The sequence below is a fragment of the Otolemur garnettii genome, unplaced genomic scaffold (genome assembly GCF_000181295.1).
Source record: "Otolemur garnettii isolate 467f Iridium unplaced genomic scaffold, OtoGar3 scaffold00116, whole genome shotgun sequence".
NCBI lineage: Eukaryota > Metazoa > Chordata > Mammalia > Primates > Galagidae > Otolemur > Otolemur garnettii.
The window spans coordinates 1223210-1240711 of record NW_003852511.1 but is presented as its reverse complement, the minus strand read 5'-3'; the positions used below and the strand labels follow the sequence as shown (position 1 = coordinate 1240711).

Below are 17502 nucleotides of genomic sequence, written 5' to 3'. Positions count from 1 at the left end.
GAAACCTTGCCCACGCACAAGGCCTGATTCAACGGAGTTGATGCTGCCCAGGGGACTCCTCGTGTTGCCTGCGTTGTGCTGAGCAGGAGGAGGACATCCCCATGTCTGCTTCTGCTCCCTTCCACAGGCCTCCAATTCTTCCTTTTCCCACCCCAAAGCCCAAGTGGGAGACAAAAGAAAGTGCCGTGGCCACCACACTTGCATCTGCCCAGTACACACAGGCTTTAGGCACTAGCCTTTTAGGGCTCTCGATTTTCTTCTCCATAAAATATGTAGAGCCCCACATGCCTTGGGGTCTCTTTTCCAGCTTCTCAGCCTTAGAAATCGAAAACATTTTCAAGAAGGCTGAGCAATCTCTCCAAGTTTTTGTCACCTTTTGTCTATTCCAGCTATGAATTTGTAAGTTGAACCAAACCAGGGTCCTTACAGAGCTGTGGTTTTGTGCACGCACAAGCCTGGATGTACTTAGAATATTTGCATGCCATCAAGCACCACCAAAACTAATCAGTTGGGCACCACACATTCCAAATAAACCGACAGAATTCCAGAAGGGCTTCCCGGACGCGGATGTAAATACAACCACAAATAGAATCAGTCTGTGCCCATCTCACCTAGACTCAGAGGCAGGCGGAACTGCCCTGGGGCCTTTGAAATATGTCCCAAATGTGCAAATCCCAGGTGTACTTCCTTCCTTTGAAAGAGTGTTGTAGCAGTTAAAGAAGAATCAAAAATGAGAAAATCCCGTTTTTGAGAAACCCACCTAACCCAGATGCTTTTCTGTTAAAGCACTCTGAACACAGAGGAGCCATTTCACGTGCTCAGAATATTTTTCAAGAAATAACTGCTGATTGGGACCCCAAATGACTGTGGAATAGTGTTACAGATGCAGACTGATGCCCCCAGAATTCCCAGCGTGGCTGGCTGTGAAGTCGCACCTCCTGTCTCCTTAGATACCAGCAAGAGCCGCCTCTCGGCCAACAGCTCTCCCAGTGAATGGTGCAGACTGTTTCGGACCCACCACTGCAGCAGCTGATGGGTTTCTGTTGCTATTCGGTCATGCTACGTGCGGTTTAGTGAGCCTGTCAGGCTCCTCCTCCCTCAATTTGTCAATCCAGTGTCTTCTTCATTAAAGTAGGGGCTGCCCAGCAGGCTGCCCATAACTCAAATATTAAGTCAGGATGCCACAGTGACCTGTTTGGAAACTCAGTCCCACCGCCCATCATGAGCCTCTGTTGACACCACACTAACAACGCTTATGCACACACGTGGCTTTGGCCAAAGTTCGGTGCCTTCCAAGTGGAGAATGAACAGCCATTGTAGCATCCGGGGCTTGAATCTTCTGGACATGGACATACAATGTGGGTTTACGTTGATCACTCTGCAGTACAGCCTCAGACTAATCAGCTCCCTTCCACCGTATGTATATAGTAGGCTCTGGTAGCATGTGTCATAGAATCCAACAAAATACTCCATTCACTGTGCAATTCTTCCTTATAGTTGATGGCAAGCCGCTTCTTTTAACCCTACTCAACACTGTATCTTTGATCAGAAATGGAAATACAAACCAGTCAGAGTTGGGCTGGAGGATTCTGGCAGGCTCTTTGAATCTCTAGACAGGTTCTAATTTGAAACAACAGCTTTTGTTTGTGTAGGGAGGCCTCCGCAGAGCTTTGTAAATATGTCTTTCTGTCTTAGGGCATAATGTTCCCCTTGAATCTAAGTGCCACTTTGTACGAGTTCAAAGACACCTTCTGTGTATTTATCCTCAGTCAGTGACACAGAACAAAGCCTGTGCTTCAGAGAAAAGTCTGTGCGGAAGCAGATTTTGTGGTGCAGGTTTTATTGGAGGGATGGAGAGAGTTGCCTTCAGTTCCCAGACTAGGGGTTTCATTGCTGGGCATTTCCCCAGGATGTCTCCACTGACTGCAGCAAAGATCAGCAAAATTCTCAATAAAGTAACTTCAAGAAAACTATTTTTTATTATAGTTAAAAATTTGAAAGTAACTGTATGCTCCACTGAACAGACTTGTTGATTTACTTATGGGCCCTCCTGATGGGCCATGGAGGACCACGGGCTTATGGTTGGAAGGTCCTGCCTCCCACTCTCCAGAAATGACCTTGGGCCAGCCAAGTAATCCCAAAGCCCCAGTTTTCTCGACTTCTGAGTAGGGATAATAGTTTCTATCCATTTGCAGAAGTTTTTTAGAATTTAGTGACTTTTAAGATAAGCTATTATGGGGTTACTGAGTGATTTCTTTAAGCATTTAGTACAGAACAGCTAAATCCACTACCTTGAAACTTTGTTTATGTATAAGTGGGATGTCGTTTGGTGACAAAGATACTAAGAACTGTGAGACAAATGGCCTTGGATGACATAGATTTCACCTAAAAGCAAGCACTTACTGCATGTAGGGACTGAGTTAAACACACACCATGACTACAGTCTCGTTTAACAGCCGAAAACCTTCAAGGTCTGTGTGCCCGTCCTGATGAGGACCTGGACGTGTACAGAGGTCTGCACACTTGTCTGCGATACCACTGCTACCAGATCTAGTTTGGATCGGCTGTGGAAAAACTGAAAGGGTGTTATTTAAAAGGGTCCCATACCAATGGGATAGTTTATTTCCACATGTCCCTGACCACCCCCCATTGGTGGGTGACACATAAACACAGCAGCCCCTTCCCGGCTCTAGTAAGAAGATGACTTCCATTCCCTAGAATCAAACAATCTAAAAAATTTCAGAACAAGAGGCCTTGACTTTAGCTGCAGCTCTCATAGCTGCTACCCAGATCCACATAAGCCTGAGGCATGTCCCCCTCAGGAATCCCCCACCTGCTGGGCTGGGGTCCAGGAGCCTCCTCACATGCCTCGGGTCTCTGCCCTGGGTGGCTCCTCTATGCCTGGTCACTTCTCCATTCGCTGGATGCCATGCTCCCTCAGAAGTGTTCAAATCTGTGTCACTCCGTGACAAAGAATAAACCAAACGCCATCCTTCTTCCACTGCTTCTTAGGGAAACTTTGTAGTAAGAGCTTAAGTGCTAGTTTTCAAGAGGCAGGAAATTATGAAGAACACAATTTCCACCTTGAAAAATCTACCATGAGAGAAATCACCACCAATGAAGGTGAAGAAATTTCCTGCTAAGTTTAATAAGTGAGGCCAAAGATTTAAAGTTATAACAGGAGAGGAGACACAGCGTTGGATCCATTATTAAGTCGTGATCTGAATACCTGGGATTAAAGCTTGACCATTCAAAGCTATTAAGGACACACAGATACAAACACACCACATAAAGTAAGGAAAGAACTGGCCTTCTAGAAAGGAGGACAGCAAGGAGACACAAAGACCAAAATAGCTACATTAACCAGAAACACATATAATGAAAGTCCCACTACTGAATAGAAGGAATGAGTGAGCTGAAGAGTGTTTTCAGTGAGTGCAGAGTCAGCTGTGATTAAATAACTAAGATACAGAATGGGGCTGTATAACCCTCACCCCTCAGCTCACCCCTCTATCTGCTCTCAAAGAGCAGACATACTGGGGGCATCCACAGATCCTCATGGGATGGAGCGGTTCACAGGGACGCTCACCAACGCCAGTATGTTCTCCTGTGTGCAGGTGTGAACCAAGGATGCTGAATCTGGGGGCAGGAAAACCCAGAAATCAGGCAGGACTGAACTGGGCTCAGCATGTTATCTGGCCAGACATTGCAAAGGAATGATCCAAAGTCCTGTTAGTTTTGATACTCTACTGCTTGTTACTAGGCAGAATTGCTTGCTAAAGAACTTTAAAGATGTATTTGAGTCTCGTGATGTTTAAGAAAAGGCATAGAAAACTTCCCTCGTTGAATTTTCTTTCCCCAGAGCCACACAGGACTGGCTTTACATTCCCTGGAAACTGCACTTTGGTTTGCTTTGTTATGTGTGTGTCTGGCTAACTTTTGGTGCTTGGGTGTAATAATCAAAAACACTGAACTGCTTACCAAAAGCTAAGGCCAAAACATTGCATACGTGATGATCTCAGAGATCTGAGGTGTGCTGGACTATAAATACCAGCAGCAAGTATTGTTTCCATCTGCTTGAGGCACGGAAAAACGGTGTGTGTGTTTAAAAGACTTTCTTTTACAAAATAACCTCACAGGTGCTTAATCTGCGCCATGCAAAGGATATGAATGAGATCTTCATCGTGACTATGGATTGCCGTGTGAAGCTGGTCTTCCAAGTGCAATAACTTCTTGCCTATGGCTTCACATTTTTCTCCAAGTTCTGCAGAAAGGAAGTAAGATTCCTGGGCAGAGGGGGGAAAAAAAGATCACCTGTAAGCTAAAGACATTTTTAGGCCCGCAAACACAGGTAGTATGTACAGGGAAGACCTGTAAGAGGGCGCCCAGCCACTGCACCTGTCAGAATTGTACTAGGGCCTTGTCTTCCCTCTAGTAGGGTCATTCCTGAGAAGACAGGAATCCATTTCAAGTTATCACTGAATGGTGAGCTGGGTCTATGCAGCTCCACAGGCCACTTCCCTTACCTGGTCAAAACACAGCTTCCGGGATGCTAACTCCAGAAGTGGATTTATCCAGGGGGAAGCCTGGATCTTTCAGCTTCATCCGTGGACAGACTCACAATTAAATAAGAATCCCGACAAAAGGGAGTGGGTAAGAGAAGAACGACCGGGCTGACCTGGAAGGGCAAAGGGCTCTTCCCCTTGAGGCACAGCCATTTAAGCGGGTACTGGGCCTTATTTTACACACTGACAGCCACAATCCCAGAAGGCCAGAATACTAAGGAGACTTTAAATACTATGAGGTCTGTCCCTGATGCTGCCCCCACCACCACACTGGAGCACACGCCCCGTCAGGACGGGATAATGGTATCTCCTGGTGGGCACAGAGTATTGATGGGTTTGATGAAAGAACAGGTGAGTCTGAGGACTCCCTTCTCTAATGTTCCCCCTTCAAACGTATATCTCACACCTGAGCCAGAAAGGGCCCTCTTTATGTCACTTTTCTGCATTAAAACACCACAGAACAGAGTCAAATCCTGCGCTTGTATAACCCTGCCCAAGGCCCATGGTTCTGCTGTAACCCTTCTACTCTCTAAATGCAACCTAACGTTCCAGCTGGACTAACCCCACCACCTTCCTGTTCTTCCCCCTGTTCATTCTCCTTCATTCTTCTCTGAAACCAGCCACCTCTTCAGAGCTCCCAAGTAGTTATCCCACACATAGAGCAGACATTCTGACATGCACTATGTCCTCTTGAGTGAGTAGAAACTCCATGTAGGCAAGGACCGTAAGTTAATCATTCAAATCCCAAGGCCCCAACTGGAACGCCAGGCATACAGAAGGTCATGGACATGTGAATCAACAAGTTTAAGAAAACTGGAATAGAAAATAAGCTCTTAGAATAATGGGAGGTGGGGACAAGAAAGAACTCAGAGTGAAAACTTAACCAAATGTAAAGATGGTATTTTCTCAATCTATTAGGAAGAGCTTAGAAGGTCTACCAAAAGTAATTTTGCAAAAGAGAAAGAATTAAGATACACATTCAGATTAAACTGCAAGCTTACTATAAAATCTGTAATTAATACCCAAATAGCAACAAAGTGGCCATGTTTCCTGTTTAAAAGTCCTTGGAGATCACTTGGTATATAACATTCTAATCGGAGCCTGTGAATAACAATTAAGTCCGGGTATGTAACTTGACATTTACTATATGAGCTCCGAAATGGTTTAAAGTTTATGTGCCAAATGGTCAATGATATTAGATTAAAACAGTGTTAATGGGAATTACAAGTCACTACTATAAATACTGGAAAAGTCTGGTTTACTGGAAGGGTATATACATACACATACAAAAGAAAAGAGATCTAGTGATAGTAACATGCAATTTCGAGAACATATGGACACAATTAAATGAGCTTTAATGTGAAGCATGCATGAAGGTTTGCTCAAAATTGACCGTAACAGTGGTAAGAAGACTGCAAATACAGAAAATCTCAGATACGTATGTTCCCTGATCTTAAAAGCAGTAACAGTATCATTCAAAGGTGGAGAACTAGGGGAAGACAGATCCCACGGAGGTGTAGCCCATGGGCAGAGAGTAACACCACAGTCACCCATGAAATACGCGGGACGCTAAGAAGAACAGCTGGAGAAAAATGACTGACGATGGTGAAACCACGAGTCATACAAGGAGAAAGGTACAGTGTGCGCGGGGGACTACCCGCGACTACACACACTTCACACAAAGCACACACAGACACAGAACGGCAAGCCCAGGAAGTTCAAACATTCTCACATGAAATCAAATAACTCAGTCTTCATCTTGAGGCTACCGCAAATAGGAAATCAGAGCTGAATGAAATAAATAAATTACAAATACATGCAGATTGATAGCAACCGTGTATATCTTGGAAAGCAATTTCAGACCACATAACCAAACACTTTATTTTCTTTTAAACTGATTGTTATTAAATCATAACTGTATACATTTATGGGGTACCATGTGACGATTTGATATATGATGTGGAATGTTTAAATCAAACTACTGAACATAACCATCACCTCACTTACTTATTTTTGTGGAAAGACATTTATTTAGTTGTTCTGAAATGTTCCCTTGCATTGTGCACATGAGGTGAGCTGCCACCAAATACCCTCTCTCCTGTATCCACTAGCCCTCCCCTCTCCCCCCTCCCCTTCTTTCTCCCTCCTCTCCTCTCTCTCTTTCTGGACTATCTTTGTATTTTATCATTCATATGAATATATAAGTCTGTCTATATTGTTTTCATAATGGTATTTTTTCCCTATTCTTGAGATACTTTACTAAGAAAAATATGTTCTAGCTCCACCCAGGTAAACATAAAAGATGTAAAACTCTCCCTCTTTTTTATGGCTGCATAGTATTCCATGGTGTACATATACCACAGTTTGTTGGTCCATTCATGCATTGATGGGCATTTAGGCTGCTTCCATGACTTGGTTATTGTGAACTGGGCTACAATAAACATTTTGATGCAGACGTCTTTGTTGTAAAATGATTTTTGTTCATCTGGGTAGATACCTAGTAATGATATTGCAGAATCAAACGGTAGGTCAACCTTTAGTTCCTTGAGAATTCTCCATACTTCTTTCCAAAAGGACTGTATGAGTTTGCAGTCCCACATCCAAGAAAGAGGCTCAAAGGGTCATGTTGATGGAAGCCTAGTTGATGGAAACTAACCAGAGACTTGACCAGCACCTGCAGACACAGTGTCACCCCCTGTCCATCCTCAGAACTCTGGGCAGTTGGTTTTTAATTTCTGGAGGGCTCAGCCTCAGAAGAGGATGGTGCTCCCTCCCAGACCCAGATGCATACTGATAAGAGGTGGCCATGATGACACCCAGTGGTGAGCTCGGGACCACCCATCCCTCCACCTGTCCATAAAGCCTTAGGCTGGAAAGGGAGGAAAGCAGGCGGGCACACGGGAGGATGCAAGGCTCTCTTCTTTCCTTCTTACCACTTTCCAAATGAACGTGCTCTGAACCCACGTCCACTGGCTCTTCTCATCCTGGGCTCACGTCCATGCACAACTTGTGACTTTTCTAATCGTTTTACTTTTAATTTAAAATGTGCCAAAAAATAAAGAAAACCACATGACCGATACTTGATAACCAAAACTGCCACCACTACAAAGTCCCTGGGATTTCCAGCTGAAATGGCGTTGTGCAGGATTTGCAATTCTGAGTGGATCATTTAAGATACGGGTTGTTTGGCATTTCAAAGTATCTTTGAAGACTCTCCAGTAATTCGTCTTGTCAGGGAATCTTTTCAGCAATTCAAATGATTATGTGTTTCCCCTTTCTAAACATCCATCCCTGTCATGATCCCCAGGAGTCCCCAGGAGCAACTGTTTTCCCCATGGTTTAGGAGGAAAAGCCCCTGTGAGAGATAAACGGCCTAATGGCTGAGTTCTTCCGCCTAGCTGACACCCTCCTTCAAAACCTTGCAGATTCCACTTCCTCCAGGATCGCCTAAACCCTGAATCTCCCGCCCCACCCAACTCTGGCTTGGAGAAGATTCCTCCCTGTGTATCTAACTCCTGTCTCTCCTACTGGACGATAGGACAGTGGTGTCCTGAGACATCTGTAGCTCCAGTGAGTGGCACCTGCCTCACTCTGAAATGATGCTCAGTAATACTTGATAAAGCAATAAAAGGGGACTCTGCTCTCTTCCCAGGTCCTGAAGAAGCCACATGGCTTCTCAGACTGCGTCATCTAAGAAATCCTCTCACCACGGTGTGTGAGGAGCCAGGCAGGGGCAGTGGCAATGAGAGCCTTTCTGAATGCTGCACACATGCCCTTGCTCAGTGCAGCCAAGAGCAGCCTCATCTGAGATAATTCCCCTGCCGCCAGGGAGGATGTGAGGCCCCGCGTGCCCGCCCGGTAATGCCATATGCACATGTCTTTTATTGGCCTCAGAAAAGCCCTACAATCCTCCCTGCGGTCCCTCCATGTGGGTACGACCCAGTAGCGCCGACTCAGCCAGGCACTATTTCACACGTAATTTGCTGAACTCACCTCTTGGTCTAAACCTGTGGGCCTGAATGGCTGGACAGGAGTTTTCAGCTGTGTTGAATTAGAGTTGATGTCAAATGTCTGTCTTGCTCAGCCAACTCAGAGAGTGTGATTTAAAACAGAAAATAGGATTTCCTTTGTAGGATTTTCCCATTAAAGTAAGTTTCTGAAAACATTTATCTATAAAAGTGTATGCTCAGATCCCAAAAAGCCCTTGGTTGCTAACCTGAGCAGAGGTCTATCCCGCACACGCTGGTGAGAACACAGTCCCAAATGCCCTGGCCAGTGACACAGTGTCACTCCCTGTCCATCCTCAGAACTCTGGGCAGTCGGTTTTCAATTTCTAGAGGGCTCAGCCTCAGAAGAGGATGGTGCTCCCTCCAGGACCCAGATGCACACTGATAAGAGATGGCCAGGGTCTCCAAGGACTTTTTTACTTAGTTAAATTTCCCATAAGCAAGACTAAGTCTTTCTGCCTGTGACCTTTGGAAAATATCAACACTTTTTTAAAAAACCAGAGGTCATATTCAAAGAATAGACAATATATTATGTAATAATAAGGTCTGTTTTGATAAGAGCAAGTATCTGGTGTCAGGGCTATCCCTAGTGATGAGGAAATCATTATCTATTATTTCTACTCTGAATAGAAAATGCACGCGGAATAGGAAACTGAGTTAAATTGCTAGGTAGGCAGGCGTGGCTGGGCTGCGGGCTCTACTTAGAAAAGGCTTCCACACACAGCAGATTAAACATTTCAGAAATGTCATTCATCAGTGAAGATCTGCCACAAACCTGAGCAGACAGGCTACACCTTGGGTTAAGTCCCTGGATCAAGGTTATCCAAACAATTTGATTTCCTAAAATGCTGTCAAAAGTCATTCTAAAGGGAAAGACAGTATGTGGTCTGCAAAAGTGTTGTTCCATAGAAAAAGGAAAACCTCAGAACTACAGTAAGAAGTTCTGCTATTAAGATTATTATAAGCAATTATTATTAAGATTAATCTGAGAAAATCAACAGGTAACTTTTAAGTCTCTATTCCCTTTGGGAAGTGCATGGTGCTGGAGCTATGGGGCGAATTCATGAATTACTTCCACCCTCGTCAGGGACCTGCATTTGGGGGAAGGATCCAATCCTTCCTACCTCTAGCTTGAGCCTTCATCGTGGACAACATACTCTTTGCTGTACCTCAGCTGGCTCACCCAGATCCCTGTTTCTCTCAGCCAAATAATGAGGCATCAGCAATAGTTGCCTACTCACAAAAATATTTAATTCCTGCGGTGAATGTCACAGGATGCACAATAAAGAAAGGACAGGTGACAGCCTTGTCTTCCTTGTTGTGGCCAAGCAATCTGCATTTACAGATAGTCAAGCAAAAATGGTGTCTAAGTTTCTAAAAAGTTAAAAAATAAAAAACCATAAACCGCACACATACATACTTGTGAGCCACAAATGGGACTGAGCCTCCTGATGTCTGTCACGCTGAGTCTCATCCCCTCTTCTACAGCTTGAGCTAAACCAGATGTGGTTACTGCCATCCCTGGGCTTAGCTGGTGCATTAAAGCATTTCCTTAGTTTGGTATTAAAATCACAGCCTTAGACCTGTTCCTTTGGGCTATTTCCCAAAATATGTGCTTGGCAGGTACCATCCAGAAATGCTATCTAGATTTCTCTTTCTTTTTGAACTATGGTCAACATAAAAAATATTCACCTCATATGAATGGGTGTCCATAACACAAAGACTATCTCTCAGATCTATTTGAAATCAATTTTATAATCAGTAATCATCTTTCCACATAAATGTAGTCATTGTGTAAATGTCAATAAGCAGAGAGGCATAAATTAAGGCATTAGGGGCCCATCTTTATTCCTCCACATAATACAAGTATTTATCCAAATTATATGGTTACACCCCGAGTAAGTGGAGTAAGTGGATATTTCTTTCAAAACCATCCAGATGTTGTAAGTAGTAAGGAAAGCATCTGAAATACGTAAACCTTTTAAAGTCAGAGCAAGCAGCGGATTGTCTTCAAGGATCTGCATGCTTGTTTCAAAGGAGACTTGGAGAAACAAGCTCTGAATAAAGCTAATTAACAGAATCAAACAAATTGATAGAAAAGAAATTGCCTGATAACTGGTTCCCTGGCCTGTCGTTTCTAGTGTACATGAAGGATGATCTTTGAAAAGCCGTGTTCCATGTTACAAGGTCACTCAGAGGGTGGGGCCTGCTTTTCTTTCAGCCCAGTAGGCTTGAATGTCAGTCAAATCCAAACTCCATTAGACCCTTCTGAGAAAAATAACTGTTGGTAAATGAGATTCATGGCGTCAGACTGTACCTAAATAATTTCCAATTAGCAACAGGATTCAGACTCTGGGGACAGTGACATCAAGCCCTAAGACTTTCTTTTTGTATAAGAAAATAAAAATGGACAGTAGTTGGGGGGATTCCTTTTAAGGGAACCTGCTCCCTGAGGTGCCCGTTGCTCAGAAATACTGAACTACGAAAAGGAGAAACTCTAAGAACAAGCTCGAATGCTAAACTTCATCCCCATTTATTTTATATTTTAAAAAAACTGAACTTCTATATGTTTTTTGTAAACTGTGCAACTATGAGACTAAGATAATTCCTGTTTTTAAATGCCAGCGTTTGATCCTGGTTCTGGATGTCAGCCATTCCGAGCCAGAGCCTGCCCTCCCTGTTATATCGTTTCAGGGCGTTGGGAAGAGATGGGGACACTCACTTCTTGGTGGTTTCTCCTCTTTCCCTCACAAGGTGCTGTGACACATCCCTCAGATGGCAAAGAGCAAAGGACTACTCTTCTTCTCACACTGTTACTCAAGTTTGTTGGCCTTGGGCTCCTAATTACGCCAGCAAAGGAGCGCTGCTCCACCATATGCAATGGCTCCAGTACTACATGGGGAGAAGGGGTGCTGGCCAATGGCTGGCAAAGCAAAAATATCAGCACAGACAGAATGGAAGACAGTACATTATTCATTGGAAAAGGAGGTGCAGAAAGCTTTGGGTAAGATGAGGTAAGATAATTCCATGCAGGAGTTTCAGAGAACTGCATTCTATGCTGGTCACCTGCTCCCAGGGTAGATGGGCAGGAGCATCTTGCAAATAGTTCATAGGGGGATAGGAAGCTCCTTTCTTTAACTGCCCTGGCCTCCAAGAGACATGGAAGTCAGATGCAGCCTCAGTATGATAGCTTTCATTTTCCAGAAATGGGAAACCCTGGATTAAAAGTCTCTTGGCCTCTTAGAGGACAAGGCTGCATATTCAGTACATAGCCACCTACGCTGCAAACGCGGTGAGTCCCTGCCATCCAGGTGGTGACCATTCTGCTCTTAATTCCTCGGTCCTCATCAGTGAATGACAAGAAATTTCCAAGGTGACTGTGGTCTCCAAGAGCCCTGAGGTTGTTTTCCTCAGAAGTGCAGAACTATTTTTAATTAGTGGAAGAAGATTCACAGTTAGGCCCTGGAGCACAGAGCTGGTTCCACAATGTTCCAAAAGGAGAGGAAGCCAGCGGATCACAGGAGTCCACTTCCTTCCCTCTGGCAGGAGGAGGAGGATGACAAGCCCATGACATTAATTAACTGAGAAAACCAGCAGGAGCCAGCTCCCCGACTATAGAAGAAACTCCTCTCTTATTGATGACCAGATTGTCCTACGGCCCTGCTCCCTCCATCATCTTGGTGACCAGGGCTGGGCCAGGGAGGGACACCTGGTGAACTGGTGCACTTCTATCCCTGTTGCTCAAGTTGTGGTGGCTTCTAAACCTATTTATGCCAGGTGTATTTAAAGTCCTAATTACATACCTTAATTAAATACTATGTAAAGCGCATTGCAACATTAGTGTGAAAAGAAAGCAGCTGTCTCCCCATAGCTGAAAACTTTGTCAAGGCTCAGTAATATTTAAGAGTGGGAAGGAGGAGACAAAGGATTGCGTGGCAAGTGCCCTAGAAATTTCCGGTCTATCTTAAAGACGCTAAAACTACATGTGACAGACGAAGTTCATGTCACAAGGGCAATGTAAAAAGCCAATAGAGAAAAATCTGTGGTTGGATATCAAAAGATCAGCAAATGAATGTGTATATTTTCAGTTAAAAAAAGGTATTAACATCATTTTTTTATAACTCTCTGTCTTTTCTTGCTTTTTAATTAACTATCCAATTACCAGTCCTGCTTGCATTCTGATTGCTTCTACTGCTCTGTTCTTGGGTGAGACAGCAGGGCTAGCAATACAGGCAGTCCCCAGGCTATGAACGAGATAGGTTCTGTAGGTTTGTTGTTAAGTTGAATTTACACGTAAGTTGGAATAGGTATGTTTACCTGTTACCTATAATAGCCCCCGTTCATAAGTGTGAGTTGTATGTAAGTTGGCGTTTGTAACTCAAGGACTGTCTGCACTCCAAAATGTAGTGGAGGTAGAACTTTCCTTCATGCCCTGGCTCTTTGCTTTCTCCCCAAAGACATACAACCAAGTACAGATAGCTAAGGGAACATTTCCCCTCGTCAGCACATAAACTTGGAGGTGGAAGAAAGATCAAGAGATCCTGTAGTTGGGGACATGCTCCTCGAGAGCCAGAGTGAGTTTCCAATGTCCTAAAGACCGTAAGTAACGAAGATAAAACTCACATCTGTCCCTACCACAACTGAATGGGAAACGCTTTTGTCCACTAGAGATTTTTCTAGAATTAGAAATCAGTTTAAGATGAGGACACACATCTTAAACCCCCCTTTCCAGCTTTCTTTTCACATAAAATTGAGTAAAAAGGAATGGAGAAGCCTACGTTGGGGCTTAGAACGTGATACCTCAAAGTCAGGTGCTTTGGCATGCTGCGTACGTTGCACTGAAGGAGACCAGAAGGCCTCAGAAGCACCATCTCTGATACTCTCCTGCCCTCCTGCCTCCCAACCCCAGATGCAAGCTCCAGAAACCAGGATGCCTCTTCCCCAAGCTGGCTTCATAGAAACTAGGACTCCTCTTCCCCAAAGCAAACTGTAAAACCTGCAAAGGCCACTGTCTCCCTTCTCCCTTGGAGGCCCTCATTCCTTCATTCCTGCCCCATCCTGAGAGGGAGGAGTGCTACTTACAGAGTCCGAGGAGAATACCGATGGGCAGGCCTTGCTGGTGCTCCCCTCCCCCACCCAGGCTGTCACCACTACATCAGACCCTTTTGTCCCATCACATTTCTTCATAGCTACCGATCCTTAATTAGACTTAGACATTAAAATATAGTTTTCCTTAGGTCTTCGGCTCTTAGTTTTTTGAAGGCTCATATAAAACTTTGATTAAATAAATGTGTTATTCGTTTTTATTGTTAACTTATAATTTGTTAGAGGAGTATCAGGCTGCACCCCTTGTGATGTGTGAGGAAAGGAATCACACTTTTTTTGCCCCTCAACCTACACTATGTTTTGGAGACCTAAATCTGAGCAAATGAAATTAACCTAGTGTCTTGGGTCTCACTGCTAATTCCTGTGGTCCCAGACATGTTCTCACATTGGCTACTCAAACTCTGCATGAGATGACTCAACATTGCCAGGTCCTCTTTTGGCTTTTTTGGTGACAGGGACTGGCTCAGAAAGGCAGCAGCTGGGATAAGAAGGCAGTGGGGAGTGATACTGCTCAGGAAGCTGCACGGGAAACAGAAAGTACCCCAGCAGGACAGGGTGCAGACAGGAAAGAAAAAATTATGCAGGTAATATGGGGCAGAACAGCCAGTCCAAAGGAGCGACTTCACAGCGGGGAGGAGCCTGGCTTGCTGATTTCCCCCCGCTCCTGCCTGGCCTCCATACAATTTCTGTAACATCTCTGAACTAGGGCCAAGAACCATTGATTGTTTCCAGAGGCCTCGGAAAGGCTCAGGGGAGAGTTGTAATGAAACCAAAAAAGAAAAGAGCTCTTACAATTTGAGGAAGTGCATGCTAAAATTGGCCTCGAGTGCTGTTGCTGACTTCCTCTGTAACAAAGCCCAAAGCAAATTACTTTGCTTTAACCGGTCCAACTGTAAAACGGGGAAATGGCCCTCTGCAGCCTGGCAGAGACCATAAACCCAGGGAAGGCATTAATTAATGACCATGCACTTGTGATAACAAAGTACCACCCCACCAGAATCCACAGCTTCACATTGGCCAGATAAACACAACAAAGGCTTTGAAAACCCACGTCCCTGTGGATATCTATAAGTCAGCGACTTTCAGGGAAGATTTGGGTCAAGAAGAAATTGACTGCCTTCAGGGTATCATGCTTCAATAGAGAAACCAATGTGCCATGGCCAAGACCCAGCAGGGACTTCCAAAGCAAACCAACCTGGAGCTGCAAACAGACATTTTAGCCACCGGATGAATGCATAAGTACCCAGACGTCAACGGCTCCCCGTAAAACACGGGCAGGAAAACAAAAACACCTCTCTAATCAGATCCTTAGTTCCTACTTCTCTGAGTCTTCAGTAGTCTAAAATCCTGGGCTCAAGTATAAGTAGGAATTTTCTGTTGTTAAAGTCTTTTTCTTTTTGAGCTACACAATACCTGTCGCATACCCTTCAGATTCCTTCCTATTGTTCTTATAGTTGCTTTCCCCTTCCTAGAAACAATCCAGCTACAGGATATGGGATTTCTGGTTCCCTAATTTTTGCCTTCCTGGAAAATATCAACTTAAAATCCCTGGCACTCACAAATTCAAAGAATGGCTGCCCTCCTTGAGAATATAAACCCACCATTGTGATGTAAGAACAAGAAGATGGTTTTGAAAGACATCAAAAGCTTTCCCAGGCCCTCTAGAGTACCCCCCACTTCAAGAAAGCAACCTATAGGACATTTTTAGCATTTCAGGTGCTGGAGAGGATTGGAGAGGCTCTCTAGGGGGTCCTGGAGCAGCAGAAGGCACCACAGTGAAGCTCAGAAAACAGCCTGCAAGGTCATGGTGTGTGGTACACCTTTTGGGGGCAGGACACAATTATAAGAGGGTCTTTATCTAACAAATGCAATCAGTGTAACCTGGCTCTTTGTACCCTCAATGAATCCCCAACAATAATAATAATAATAAAAGATGGAGGTGGAGAAGCTGAGCTGAAGCTGTAACTGAGGTAGAATAGAAATAAAGAGACTACTCTCACTATTCTCTAGAATTGCTGGCCTTATGATAAGAAAGTTAGCTGGGCCTAATCTAATCTCTTCATTTGACTGACAGTGACATGAGGCCAGATCCTCTTTGTACTATTCCAATTAGAACACTGTTTTAAGGTTCTAGGCCTGCACCTCACCAGAAAATCCAAGTGGTCATTCCACTATAAGGCTACACACCAAGCTTTCTACTTTTTGGCATCTATAGCTGTTTTCCTATAGCCAGATAATAAAATAGGCAGGTGCTTACAAACTTATAGATGAAAAATAACCTTCTCATGTCTGGGAAAGTTAGTCTAGAGAGCCTGGAATGCTTGGGGCTCAGCGAGGAAAGAAGAAAGAGAAAGAGAGAGGGAGAGAGTAAGGGGTTCAGGACACCAGACCCAAAATATGGCACTTTGGCATTTGAGGAAATAAAAGCAAGAAAACATCTCTGACTTCCCACCATTCCTCCCTGAAACAGGCCATAAAAAAGAATTTTCTAACCTTCCTCTACCATAGGTCATAACATAACCTTATGTTTGAGGTTCCTACCCTGTACCCCAAGGAAGGGAATATCCTTATCTCTGAAAACATAGGGATGCAGAGAAGAATCCAAAACAAACAGGCCTTGCGGAGACCCCCACGTTTACTACTGCCGTTAGGTTATCCTGCCAACCAATCACACGCCCCCACGACTGTCCACTGTTCTCAAACTTAAGCATAAAAATAGACAGGATTCTCTGTTTCTTTGGGGCTTCATTTCTGAAGGTTCTCATGGCATGTTAAACAAATTTGTGTATTTTTTTCTCTTGTTAATCCATCTCTATAGGTGCCTGAGCCATGAACCTTTCAATGGGTAAGGAAAAGATAATAGTTTTTCTCCTCTATAGGAGGGATGGAGGGAAGAGGAAAATTCCTGGCTCACACTTGCTCTGCTGAGTCAGTCCTGACTCCCAGCAGAGTTGGTGACCCAGAGGCCACTATCATCTGACTTGACTCCTGCTGGCCCTACCCCAAGCTTCTCCTGGCAGCTCACTCTGGAGAACTAGGGCTACAACCAAAGGTTTATCCTTAGAGCCCACATTTTCTTCTACTCTGAGCTCCTATTCTCTTGCTGAGGCTGCAATTCCCTCCAGGCCAGAATATTCTCCTATCTATGCTGTCCACCTGCAGCAGGTGGTGGGTTTCCAAAATTTTGTCTACTCAAAGCATGGGGGAGGGGGTCCAGGCTCTCCTGGAAGATCCCCTGTAGCACCTGGGCTAGCAAAGGCATTCAGATGTCATTAGCTCCAGGTAGAGCCTACTATGACTGGGCCAGCAGGGATTCAGAGTGACAGTGGCTGCTTTCTTATAATGTCATTCAAGTCAATGACATTGAATTGTCATTAAAATTGTTAGTACAGGATAAAAGATCAATTTTCCAAGCAGTCCAGAAGGCAGTAATTGACCACATGAGGGTCTGTTCCACAAAGACAATGGTCCTGCAGACAAGACATGAGCCCATGGGGCCAGCCTTGGGGGAGGGGGACCACGTTCTCCCCACTCCCCTGCAGTGAGTCCTGGCAAAGGCCCAGAGAGAAGGCACAGCTAACCTCTATCATTGACCACGAAGGCCAGGTGGCATGTTCTTCCCTCCACGTGTGCTTTCATTTACTTTTCACGTTCAGAACACCTGGCCAGACAACAAGCTCTGAAGTCTCAGGTCATGCAACTGAAATTAGTGACAAAATTCCTAGGGCCTTTTTACTGAAAGGACTTTAGTTGGGCTGGGAGAGGGATGTGAGAAGAGGAAGGGGAAAGGTGAGCTAAATAAAATGCATTTTCACTTGTAATAC

General features: G+C 44.4%; 1 protein-coding gene across 1 annotated transcript in view; it reads right to left on the bottom strand.

Annotated features, from left to right (window-relative positions):
* The window catches only part of DISC1 (disrupted in schizophrenia 1), a 334249-nt gene that overhangs the window by 4801 nt on the left and 311946 nt on the right, over window positions 1-17502 (bottom strand). Inside the window, exon 12 of the mRNA XM_023517671.1 lies at window positions 4169-4286. Within this exon, the coding sequence (XP_023373439.1) occupies window positions 4169-4286 (118 nt within the window). The remainder of the gene's footprint in view (window positions 1-4168; window positions 4287-17502) is intronic.